Consider the following 12,540-nt stretch of genomic DNA (forward strand, 5'->3'; position numbering starts at 1 on the left):
CCATGTTGGGTACATTTTTCCCGCCTTATCCAGAGGTTTGAACATCGTGTCCCTCCGGACCTGGTCCATTTTGGATCCCCAGATGAAGCGGAAAAAGGCTCGGGTGACAGCCACAGCGCAGGAGTGGGGTATGGGCCAGAAATGCGCCACGTACAGCAACAACGTGATCGCCTCGCACCTGATGACCAGGTTCTTACCCATAATGGAGAGAGATCGCTGGTCCCACATTCTCAGCTTGTGTTGCACCTTAGCTACTCGCTCCTCCCAGGTTTTGGTGCATGCCCCGGCCCTTCCAAACCATATCCCCAGCACCTTCAGGTAGTCTGACCTGACGGTGAAGGGGACAAAGGATCGGTCAGTCCAGTTCCCAAAGAACATGGCCTCGTTCTTGCCAAGGTTAACTTTGGCTCCCGAGGCCAGTTTGAACTGGTCGCAGATGCTCATCAGTCTGCGCACAGACAGCAGTCTGAGCAGAAGACAGCGACGTCATCCATGTACAGGGAGGTTTTGACCTGAGTGCCTCCACTGTCTGGGATTGTCAGCCCTCTTGTGCTCGCATCCTTCCTAAAAGACTCAGCAATAGTGGCTGTGGGATCTATTACATCCACCAGAGAGGGCAGATGGGGCCTCGGTTTAACGTCTCATCTGAAAGACGGTCCCTCCTTTCAATAATGGTGACAGACCTCTCACACGGAGGGGGTCTTCAGACCTATGACCCCCTGGCCTTATGCTTAGAATGTGAAGTAAAATCTGAATTTGCAAGAGGGTAGAAATAAAACTAGGACAGTGATAACTATCCTTAATATGCGAAGCTGTGCCTGGGCAATGTTTGTGCTGTTCCTGGAGCTACAGCGAGCTCATCCAGTTCCACATCCTATGCCAGAAACACATCGACTGAAGTGTGTACACTACAGTTGCCAACTCTGGTTGGATGCTTTCCTGGAGATTTCATCACATGACCTTCTAACTTCGACGATACCGCCACTGGTCTCCCAACATGATCATCCTCGCGGAAGCCCTCCTGCCACAGCCAATTGGAAAGCAAACCAATTGGAAAGTTACCCAATTGGACGGTTCTTGACTGCCAGTCAAACACCCTTTTTAGTTTCTCATGCTGCTGTCATTCTGAACAGGTCCTGGGCAGAGTGTCGATACCTTAAAGCTGAAACTTCATCAGCCAATAAACAGAACAGGAAGGAGACTGACCACAGGAGCTTGAGAACAGTCACATTGCCAAGAACTTGGTTTCAGAGTTTGGTGAAACTGTTTCACATGTTTGCAGAGAGATGTAGAGGCCAATTACATCTGCAGCTTCGGCTGCCAAAAAAGAAAGCAATTATTTATATTAACTCAGGAATCAGAGGCACTGCAGTTCTCAGGCACAGTGGGCAAGAAGGCCCACTGCCACCTTGTCAAGGGCAATGAGGGATAGGAAGCCTTGCCAGTGATGCCCACACCCGGAGAGTGAATAAGAAATGAGGAACTGGAAGATAACCCACAGTGTTCACTTGGTGATGAATCAAATGAGAACAAGTGATGCACAGCAAATTGAAAACTTTTTCTCTCTGGTCTTTTCCCCAGGAGCCTCCCAGAGGTCTGTATGCCTGACAGGAGAGAGGTGCACTCCGGATCATTGACCAACCTGGGCACCCTCTCACTGATCACTCCCCAGCATGGCCTTGTGTAATAGAAATAGCAGTGTAATGACCAGTTTAAGAGGCTCTGAAGTCTTCTTTCAGTGATAGATTGAAGACTGTAAATGCCGAAGACAAGGTGTTTCATTGCAAGTTTTCCTCGGGTGCCTCTCTGTGATGGTCCAGTATGGACAGGAGGAGAGGAAGTTGAGGTGGGACACTGGAGCAACCCCTTCCCTCCTTTAATATTGGATCAGGAGCATCATTTTGGGGCTGTTTGTTAACTTCCATGTCGCACTAGGGGGTGAGGAGCTCTACCTCTAGATCCTCTTCACTGTGAAAAGAAGGAAAGACTTGCATTTATATAGTGCCTTTCACAACCTCACGCCATCCCAAAGCACTTCACAGCCAATGAAGTACTTTTGAAGTGTAGTCACTGTAGGGAATACAGCAGTCAATTTGCACACAGCAAGATCCCACAAACAGAAGTGAAATGATGACCAGATAATCTGCTTTTTAGTGATGTTCTTTTGTGTGCACCTCGGCGGGCAGACAGAGTCTCAGTTTGTCTCACCTGAAAGACAGTACCTCTGACAGTGCAGCACTCCCTCATTACTCCCTCAGAAGGACAAGCAGTGCGAGTTCTTACCAGTATCCTGGCCAATAGTAATCCCTCAATCATCATCACTAAAACAAATAATCTGATCATTATCACATTGCCATTTGTGGGAGCTTGCTGTGCACAAATTGGCTGCTGTGTTTCTCTGAAATACAACCTAATTTATGCCAATCTTTATCCTGAGATCTGATCGGGAGCCATCGTGTCCCACACTCTCCAGCATCCTAATAGCCATGGCATTTTCAGAGTATGTAGATATGGAGTTTGTGACTCATTAGAAATAATTAAATGGAGAGATAGGGAAATACACTGAGAGAGAACAGATCTTTTTCCCTATGTGAACTAGTTTACCTTACTTTGAGGAGCCGAAGCTGTTGACAGTTAACCTCAGTGATTGTTCTCCCACCAGACTGAGTCAGTGCAGTTTTTGGGTTGTGAGCTGTCGGGCCGTAGTGTTCGAGCTGTCTGTGTATCTGCTGCCCTCTAGTGCAGAGCCCAAAATACACACACAGAGGGCACGAAACAAAAGAGCAAACTGGGCAAATATTTATCCCTCAACCAACATCACTGAAAAAACTGATTATCTGACCATTATCACATTGTTGTTTGTGGGATCTTGCTGTGCACAAATTGGTTGCTGTGTTTCCTACATTACAACAGTGACGACACTTCACAAATTGCTTCATTGGCTGTGAAGCACTTTGGGACATCCTGACGTTGCAAAAGGCACGATAGAAATGCAAGTTATTCTTCTCTCTCCTCGTTTAAGCTGCTCCGTAATACTCACCTCTTTGACCTTCTTCTTCTTCTTTGGCCTCCTTGTCTCTTGAGACAATGGGTAAGCGCCTGGAGGTGGTCAGTGGTTTGTGAAGCAGCGCCTGGAGTGGCTATAAAGGCCAATTCTAGAGTGACAGACCCTTCCACAGGTGCTGCAGATAAAATTGGTTGTCGGGGCTGTTACACAGTTGGCTCTCCCCTTGCACTTCTGTCTCTTTTCCTGCCAACTGCTAAGTCTCTTCGACTCGCCACTGTTTAGCCCCACCTTTATGGCTGCCCGCCAGCTCTGGCGATCACTGGCAACTGACTCCCACGACTTGTGATCAGTGTCACAGGACTTCATGTTGCGCTTGCAGACGTCTTTAAAGCGGAGAGATGGATGGACGGTGGGTCTGATACCAGTGACAAGCTCGCTGTACAATGTGTCCTTGGGGATCCTGCCATCTTCCATGTGGCTCACCTCTTTGACCAAGCTTTTGGTTACCTCTCCTACTGCCTCCTTCTTTGAGTCATCATCCATTCCTGTGTACAACACTCCTGTGAAACACCTTATGCTGAAAAGCACATTATAAATGCGAGTTTTTGATGTCATTGGAAAGCCTCTGAGGTGAGAGGCGTGGTGAATCTCAGTCGGAGACTGATGCAGGAGCTCAGTAATCTGAATTGCAGGAAACCAGACTGAAAAATGTGGGTGAGGGGGAACTGCTTCTGTAACATTGCACACAGAGCATAACCAGTTAAACTGGATTACAATGAATGTGGTTGCAACAAAGGTCCCATTGAGAGAGATTGTGTCCTGATTCTGGCTCCATTGCCCTTCATGGGAATAACTTTATAGCAATCAGTCATCGATAATAAACAGCCATCGATAACTATCAGCCTTCAATAACGTTATTGCCTCTCTGTGTTACTCCCTGCTGAGGGAGATTTGAGACACTTGGTTGGTGTCTTCAGCAAACAGGAGCAGCATGGAAACCTATAGGACAGGAGGAGGCCATTCAGCCCATTGTGGCTATGTTGGCTCTTTGAAAGAGTTATCCAATTATTCACCAAGGGCACCAGTTTAACGCTGTTTAAAGTATTCACTAGAATTACATAATAGTGAGTATCTGTAATGATTCCGGTACAGTGTAGTGATGTTGCTGACAAACACAAGCACTTCCTTTGGTTTCGTGCCTCAATGTTTTCACCCTTGTCCTCCTCCCTCACCCTCTAACCTACTATCCCTCTGTCACTGATTCCCTTCCTTCACTCCTGGATATTCAGTATCTCCACTTGGCTCATCATTTCCTCAGTCTCCTCTGTTTCTGAATTGTCCCATTCTCATCTCATACCCATCCTCCTTCCCTCTCCTCACTCATTCGCCCCAGTTCTTTCTTTCAGTTTCCTTGCCTTTTCCTGCAAGCCTCTTCTCCCCTTTTCCTCGCTGATTCTCTCTCTCCTTTCCCATTCTTCTTCCCGACTCCCTTATTTAATCCTCTGTAATTCAGTCTACCCCACTTGTGTCCCCCATACTTTGACTCCTTGTCATTGACACATGGGGTAACTGTGAGGAATGAGACTGATGGTTTTGAGTGGGGGATGAACTGTGTCTTCCTGCTGTGTTATATTGACTCTGACGGTGGAGGCTGGGGCAAGTGTAGATAGCTGAAACAGTGGAATTATTATTCAGCTTTTTGAATTTAACTGTGGATGGGTGTGTTCCTGAGCCTTGAGAAACCCAGCAGCTAAACCCAGGTGAGCACAGTCCGATCCAGGAGGTAAGTGTCTTTCCACTTATCTGCTACCTACCTGAGTGAATGAACCTGAGCAATCCCTTCAATTAGACGCCCCTCCATCCAGACCCTACCCATCCCCCCAACCCTCACCATGTCTCCCATGACCCTCTCCATGTCCCCCAGACACTCTCCATGTCTCCCCTGACCCTCTCCATGTCTCCCCTGACCCTCTTCATGTCTCCCCTGAACCTCTCCATGTCTCCCCTGACCCTCTTCATGTCCCTCTGACCCTCTCCATGTATCCCCTGACCCTCTTCATGTCCCTCTGACCCTCTCCATGTCTCCCCTGACCCTCTCCATGTCTCCCCTGACTCTCTCCATGTCTCCCCTGACCCTCTCCATGTCTCCCCTGACCCTCTTCATGTCCCTCTGACCCTCTCCATGTCTCCCCTGACCTTCTTCATGTCCCTCTGACCCTCTCCATGTCTCCCCTGACCCTCTCCATGTCCCCCTGACCCTCTCCATGTCTCCCCCTGACTCTCTCCATGTCTCCCCTGACCCTCTTCATGTCCCCCCTGACCATCTCCATGTCCCTCTGACCCTCTTCATGTCCCTCTGACCCTCTCCATGTCTCCCCTGACCCTCTCCATGTCCCCCTGACTCTCTCCATGTCCCTCTGACCCTCTCCATGTCCCCCAGACCCTCTCCATGTCCCCCAGACCCTCTCAATGTCCCTCTGACCCTCTCCATGTCTCCCCTGACCCTCTCCATGTCCCCCTGACCCTCTCCATGTCCCCCTGACCCTCTCCATGTCCCCCTGACTCTCTCCATGTCCCCCAGACCCTCTCCATGTCCCCCAGACCCTCTCAATGTCCCTCTGACCCTCTCCATGTCTCCCCTGACCCTCTCCATGTCCCCCTGACTCTCTCCATGTCTCCCCTGACCCTCTCCATGTCTCCCCTGACCCTCTTCATGTCCCTCTGACCCTCTCCATGTCCCCCAGACCCTCTCCATGTCCCCCAGACACTCTCAATGTCCCCCTGACCCTCTCCATGTCCCCCCTGACCCCCCGACCCTCTCCATGTCCCCCCTGACACTCTCCATGTCCCCCAACCCTCTCCATGTCCCCGCCGACCCTCTCCATGTCCCCCCTGACCCTCTCCATGTCTCCCCTGACCCTCTCCATCTCCCCCTGACCATCTCCATGGCCCCCCCCCCCGACCCTCTCCATGTCCCCCGACCCTCTCCATGTTCCCCGACCCTCTCCATGTCCCCCTGACCCTCTCCATGTCCCCCGACCCTCTCCATGTCCCCCCTGACACCCCCCCTGACTCTCTCCGTCCCCCTGAACCTCTCCAACTCCCCCTGACCCTCTCCATGTCTCCCATGACCCTCTCCATTTCCCCCTCACCCTCTCCATTTCTGTCTCACCCTCTCCCTTTCTCCCTCACCCTCCCCATGTCCCCCGACCTTTTCCCTTTCTCCCTCACCCTCTCCATGTCCCCCTGTACCTGTCCATGTCCCCCTTGACCCTCTCCATGTATCTCTGACCCCCTCCATATCTCCCTGACCCTCTCCATGTCCCCCTGACCCTCTCCATGTCCCCCCTGACCCTCCCCATGTCTCCTGACCCTCTCCATGTCTCCCTCACCCTCTCCATGTCCCCCCGACCCTCTCCATGTCCCCCGACCCTCTCCATGTTCCCCGACCCTCTCCATGTCCCCCTGACCCTCTCCATGTCCCCCGACCCTCTCCATGTCCCCCCTGACACCCCCCCTGACTCTCTCCGTCCCCCTGAACCTCTCCAACTCCCCCTGACCCTCTCCATGTCTCCCATGACCCTCTCCATTTCCCCCTCACCCTCTCCATTTCTGTCTCACCCTCTCCCTTTCTCCCTCACCCTCCCCATGTCCCCCGACCTTTTCCCTTTCTCCCTCACCCTCTCCATGTCCCCCTGTACCTGTCCATGTCCCCCTTGACCCTCTCCATGTATCTCTGACCCCCTCCATATCTCCCTGACCCTCTCCATGTCCCCCTGACCCTCTCCATGTCCCCCCTGACCCTCCCCATGTCTCCTGACCCTCTCCATGTCTCCCTCACCCTCTCCATGTCCCCCTGACCCTCTCCATGTCCTCCTGACCCCCTCCATATCGCCCTGACCCTCTCCATGTCCCCCCTGACCCTCTCCATGTCTCCTGACCCTCTCCATGTCTCCCCCACCCTCTCCGTCTCCTGACCCTCTCCATGTCTCCCTCACCCTCACCATGTCCCCCTGACCCACTCCATATCCCCCTGACCCTCTCCATGTCCCCCCTGACCCTCTCCATTGTCTCCCGACCCTCACCATGTCCCCCCTGACCCTCTCCATGTCTCCCCTGACCCTCTCCATGTCCCCCTGACTCTCTCCATGTCTCCCTGACTCTCTCCATGTCCCTCTGACCCTCTCCATGTCCCCCAGACCCTCTCCATGTCCCCCAGACCCTCTCAATGTCCCCCTGACCCTCTCCATGTCCCCCCTGACCCCCCCGACCCTCTCCATGTCCCCCGACCCTCTCCATGTCCCCCCTGACCCTCTCCATGTTCCCCCTGACCCTCTCCATGTCCCCCCGACCCTCTCCATGTCTCCCCTGACCCTCTCCATCTCCCCCTGACCCTCTCCATGGCACCCCCCCCGACCCTCTCCATGGCCCCTGACCCTCTCCATGTCCCCCGACCCTCTCCATGTCCCCCCTGACCCCCCCCCCCGACTCTCTCCAAGTCCCCCTGAACCTCTCCATCTCCCCCTGACCCTCTCCATGTCTCCCATGACCCTCTCCATGTCCCCCTGACTCTCTCCATGTCTCCCCTGACCCTCTTCATGTCCCCCCTGACCCTCTCCATCTCCCCCTGACCCTCTCCATGTCTCCCATGACCCTCTCCATGTCCCCCTGACTCTCTCCATGTCTCCCCTGACCCTCTTCATGTCCCCCCTGACCCTCTCCATGTCCCCCTGACTCTCTCCATGTCTCCCCTGACCCTCTCCATGTCCCACCTGACCCTCTCCATCTCCCCCTGACCCTCTCCATGGTGTCTTCTACCTACCTCCCACCCCAGACTTCTGATCACCCCCAACCCTAATCTCAGAAGCCCAGGATTGACACCCCCCGCCCTCCACATTGACCTCTCCCTCCGGATTGACCTCCCCCGCACTTGGGTCATTGACCCACCTGATCCAGTGGCCTCTTCTGGACTGCTCCCTGTCTGACAGGACACCATGCCTGTCAATCAAGCACACACACACATGGTGGAGATAAAACTCCATAGCAGGTAGGGGAGCTCCAACATCCAGTCTCCCCACACCCCTGCACCACTGCGCCCCCATGCCACCGTGCAATCCCCCACCATGCTCCCTTGCGCTCCCCTGTGCTCCCAACAGATCAGGTCAGTTAAAATACAGCCCAGTGTGATTGTACGGTGCACAGTGGGAGGGGATGTCAAATGGTAGAATGTTCCAGCACAGAAAGAGGTCACTTGGCCCTTTGAATCTAACCTCACTTACTGGCCATGACCTTTCATATTCCTCAATTATTCTCTAATGTCCTTTTACACTAATTCATGGATTCTGTTTGTGGAAGACAATTCCACATTCTGTATCAGCCTCTGTGTAATGACATTGGTCCAACTTCTCCTTTCGTTGTTTTAATTGTCTTTAAGTTGTCTCCTCTCGTTACTGTCTCACTGATCACTGGAAATAATCTACCTCCATTTAGTTTATCAAACTTGTGAAGATATCCATTGAATCCTTAACTTCTCGGCTCCAGTGAGTAATTTAGACTCTTTTCAACAGCTGATGAGAGCTCAGGGAGATTTGTGATTCACAACTTGAGGCAGGAAGAGGAGCATGGCTTTATGGCTTTATTATTTTGCGTTTACTTTCTACCAAACATGGATTAATTTGCAGGGTTCAGCTCATTATCCATTTCCATGATGCCTCGATTTTAAAATTCTCATCCTTGTCTTCAAATCCCTCCATGGCCTCGCCCCTCCCTATCTCTGTAATCCCCTGTAGGCCCACAACCCTCCGAGATCTCTGTGCTCCTCTAATTCTGCCCTCTTTAGCATCCCCAATTTTCATCACTGCACCATTGGCGGCCATGCTTTCAGCTGCCTGGGCCCTAAAATCTGGAAATCCCTCTCTAAACCTCTCTACCTCTCTCTCTCATCCTTTAATATGCTCCTTACAACTCTTCTGTTCTGCCCTATTATCTCCTTATGTAGCTCAGTGTCATACTTCACTTTATAATGCTCCTGTGAAGTGCTTTGGGACATTTTATTACATTAAAGGTGCTATATAAGTGCAAGTTGTTGTTGTTGTTGAAGTAACTGTTATATTTCAGACTCTGCTAGGTATGGTGTCGAGATTCCATCAACCCCTCCCTGATAGGCTGGGAGCACGTGTTCCAAAATTACACTTCGCTGATCCCTAATTTTCAACACACAAACTTTACCAGGTGAAAGCTCCAGCACTGGGGGTGCACTATCTTTGCGATATGGGCTCCCTGTATTACAGAGAGTTGTGCATCATGGCTTTTGGCCCTAAGTGTTTGCGTTTTAACTCAGCAATTATTTTAGTTTCTGTTTTCTCTCTTCTCAAGCTCCACATTCGATCAACTGAACATTGATTGTTGGGAAAGTGTAGCTCTATTGAGATATTAAAGATACACACTAAAGATTTCTAACAAAAATGTTTATGCTATTTCCGGGGGATTTTTGTTACAGTTTTCCTGTTTATAAAACAATAATATTTTTGATCCATTTAGCTGGATATAAGCTGTTTTATAGCCTGTGTTACTGTGTTTGCTGAAATGAAAACAGTAGAGGTCTTAATGGAAACTTTTGGAAAGAAAGTTTTGTGGTTTTCAAATATTTGGTTCCATTCCTTTGTGATTCAGCTGAGAGAGAGAGAGCGTGAGAAGGAGACACTGAGATGCTTCATGTACTAGTTCTCTGGGAGGATCATTATATAATCTGCTCGTCAGTCAGCAGGTGGACAGTGAGAAGGGGCTATGATGGGTTTGTAGTTATGTTATGATTCTATGTTTTGGTGTTAATTCACCAGAAAACGTGAGATCCAACCATGGCAGTTTGAGAAATTGAATCCAGGTTTTAAAATAAAATCTGGAAATGAAGAAACGGACACAGTCCCACCACTTCCAATGACCCAGCTTATCCCAAAAAACCACCCTGAGCAGACAAAGAACATCCCCCTTCATCACATGCATCAATCACAAAGTTGCAGCTTAAACCTAATTAAACTCACCCACTATTTTGGGCATTTCAAGGAGAGCTTGCACTTCACGACATCCTGTCAGCTCCCGCCACCATCTAGAGTCACCCCACCCCAACCAGCCTTACCTGGTATGGCCTATATGTGACTCCAGTCCCACACCAACATGCTCATTAAAAGAATGAAAACAGAGGGAGGCAATTTATTAATAGGTAAGTGGACATGGGTTCCATAGAGAGCAAGAAGGCTCCTGGTTTGATGGAAGCTCTGTGTCGACAGGCTGAACAGTGCTGGATTCAGGACTATGATGCACCCTGCAGTCAAATATCCCACTGACACTCATAGTCAAGTCTGATAGTGGGATGATGACCACTTGGATGAGGTCCACGGAAACCCTGCGCCATCCAGGAGTCAATACCTTCCCAAGATTGGGGAAGGGAAGTCAATAAGGCAGGAAACCAAAATTCAGTTCAAATGTATGCGAGTCTCCTAATGATGGGCATGTTCTATCTCCCACAGGCATGTCATGGATGTACTTCCAGCTCCAAGTGTGACTGCAGTGGTGTGAAAGGAGAAAAGGTAGGTGCAACATTTAACCAAGCAGGTACAAGCTGATATACTGTTCTCTCAGCAGGGAAACGACTCCTTCATTATATGACATTGGACTAGATTCCTTGGGGATGGGCCCCAATAGCTCCTCCTGCAGAGTGCAGCTGCCCATAAGATGCTGTAGGTGAAACTCTAGGTCATTGTGATCCTTGCGTAGGGTAAGTTCACCAATCCCGTCTTCCCAGAGGTCCGGCACTGAAAGGCAGAGTGTGTCGATTGATGGTCTGACAGCTTTACAGCCCTTTCCACGCCCCATGCTCCCGCTGGCCTTAACTTCACTGTTTTTTCTCTCCTTCCTTACTTGAAAAGCGGTGTAACATTTGCCAACTTCCAATCTGACGGGACCATTCCCAAATCTAGGAATTTTGGAAAATCATAGCGAGTGTATCCACTATCTCCGGAGCTATCTCTAGGGTGTAGGCTATCAAAGCCCAGGGATTTATCAGATTTTAGTCCCTTAAATTTCTCCAATACTTTTTCTCTGCTGATATGAATTTCCTTCATTTCCTCGCTCTTATTAGCCCCTAGATTATTGTCTACTTCTGGCATGAAACTTGTGTCTTCTACTGTGAAGACAGACACAAAGTCTGGATTTTAAGCGGCTAGTTCAAAAGCCGCCACAATCTCACGCACGGCAGCTCATTTAAATATCCAGGGCGGCCCGCCCCCACGCCCCCAATCTCATAGAGGGGGCGGGCTCTCCGTCCCCACCAATGGCATCAGCTGCCTGTGCGCGGCGCTGGTGCCATTTTTAAAGGGCAACCTGCCAGCTTATTTAAATTTTTAAAGAAATAGCCCCTCAAAATTTAATAAATTAATTTCGAACGCCCCCTTTCCCACCCCGCCAAAATCAATGACCAGAACTATTTGCCCTTCCCCCCCCCAAAACACTTAACTTTCAAATCAGACCTTCCACCCCACCAGACTGTACCCCGTCCCACCATCCCCTACATCCATTTGACCATCTCTCCCCCACCCACACAAAATATTAACTCCTCCCCCCTCCCCGGTCGAGGAATTGAAGGCACAGGAGTGCCGGACACCATGCCGAAGTTTGTGGTGGGACCTCAAGCTTGCAAGTAAGTCCATTTAAATTTATGCACACAATTAATTTAAATATTGAAATCCACGTCCCGTCACCCAGTGGCAGCGTGGCCACCACGGAGCCTTGCCTCCGCCGGGAGGATCGGGCTGGGCCCACTCGACGACAGGCTCGGTGGCGGACCGCTGCCAGCCCCATCTTTTGCCCCTCCCCCACCCCCCCACCATGGAGCCCGACATCGCGTGCTTGGTAAAATCCAGCCCAAAATATTTGTTCAATGCCTCTGCCGTTTCCTCATTCCCCATGATAATTTCTCCGGTCTCTGCTTCTAAGGGACCAATGTTTACTTTAGCTACTCTCTTCCTTTTTATATACCTATAAAAGCTCTTACAATCTGTTTTTATATTATTGGCTAGTTTACACTCATATTCTATTTTTTCCTTTCTTATAAACTTTTTGGTGACCCTTTGCTGGTTTCGAAAACACTCCCTCTTGGGGTGGGATCTTGTCCCTTAAAGGTGGCAGCATCCCTGATGGCGGGAAGTTAATTGCTTGCCCACCATTGAATTCAGCCAGGGGTCCAATAAAGGGCCGAGGCGGGGTTGCCTACCCCTCGCCTTTGGCCTGTTGCCGGGATCCCTATCACCAAAATAAAATACAGCCCACAGTTTGTGATTTGCAATTACCTTCAACATAACTTTGACACTGTATGTGTGAGTTGCATTGCGTCTTCCTTTAATGGGAACCAGATGGAACAACTGAATTCTTTAATGTCATAAGAAATAGGAGCTGGAGTCGGTCATTCAGCCCCTCAAGCCTGCCCCACCATTCAATAAGATCATGGCTGTTCTGCCCCAGACCTCAACTCCTCTTTT

At 50.4% G+C, this 12,540-nt stretch overlaps 1 protein-coding gene across 1 annotated transcript in view; it reads left to right on the forward strand.

Annotated features, from left to right (window-relative positions):
* Positions 1-12,540, forward strand: part of LOC137371494 (collagen alpha-1(IV) chain-like) — a 230,441-nt gene that overhangs the window by 110,798 nt on the left and 107,103 nt on the right. The window contains exon 2 of the mRNA XM_068034182.1: positions 10,534-10,593. Within this exon, the coding sequence (XP_067890283.1) occupies positions 10,534-10,593 (60 nt within the window). The remainder of the gene's footprint in view (positions 1-10,533; positions 10,594-12,540) is intronic.

This window comes from Heterodontus francisci, chromosome 6 (genome assembly GCF_036365525.1).
Source record: "Heterodontus francisci isolate sHetFra1 chromosome 6, sHetFra1.hap1, whole genome shotgun sequence".
Lineage (NCBI taxonomy): Eukaryota > Metazoa > Chordata > Chondrichthyes > Heterodontiformes > Heterodontidae > Heterodontus > Heterodontus francisci.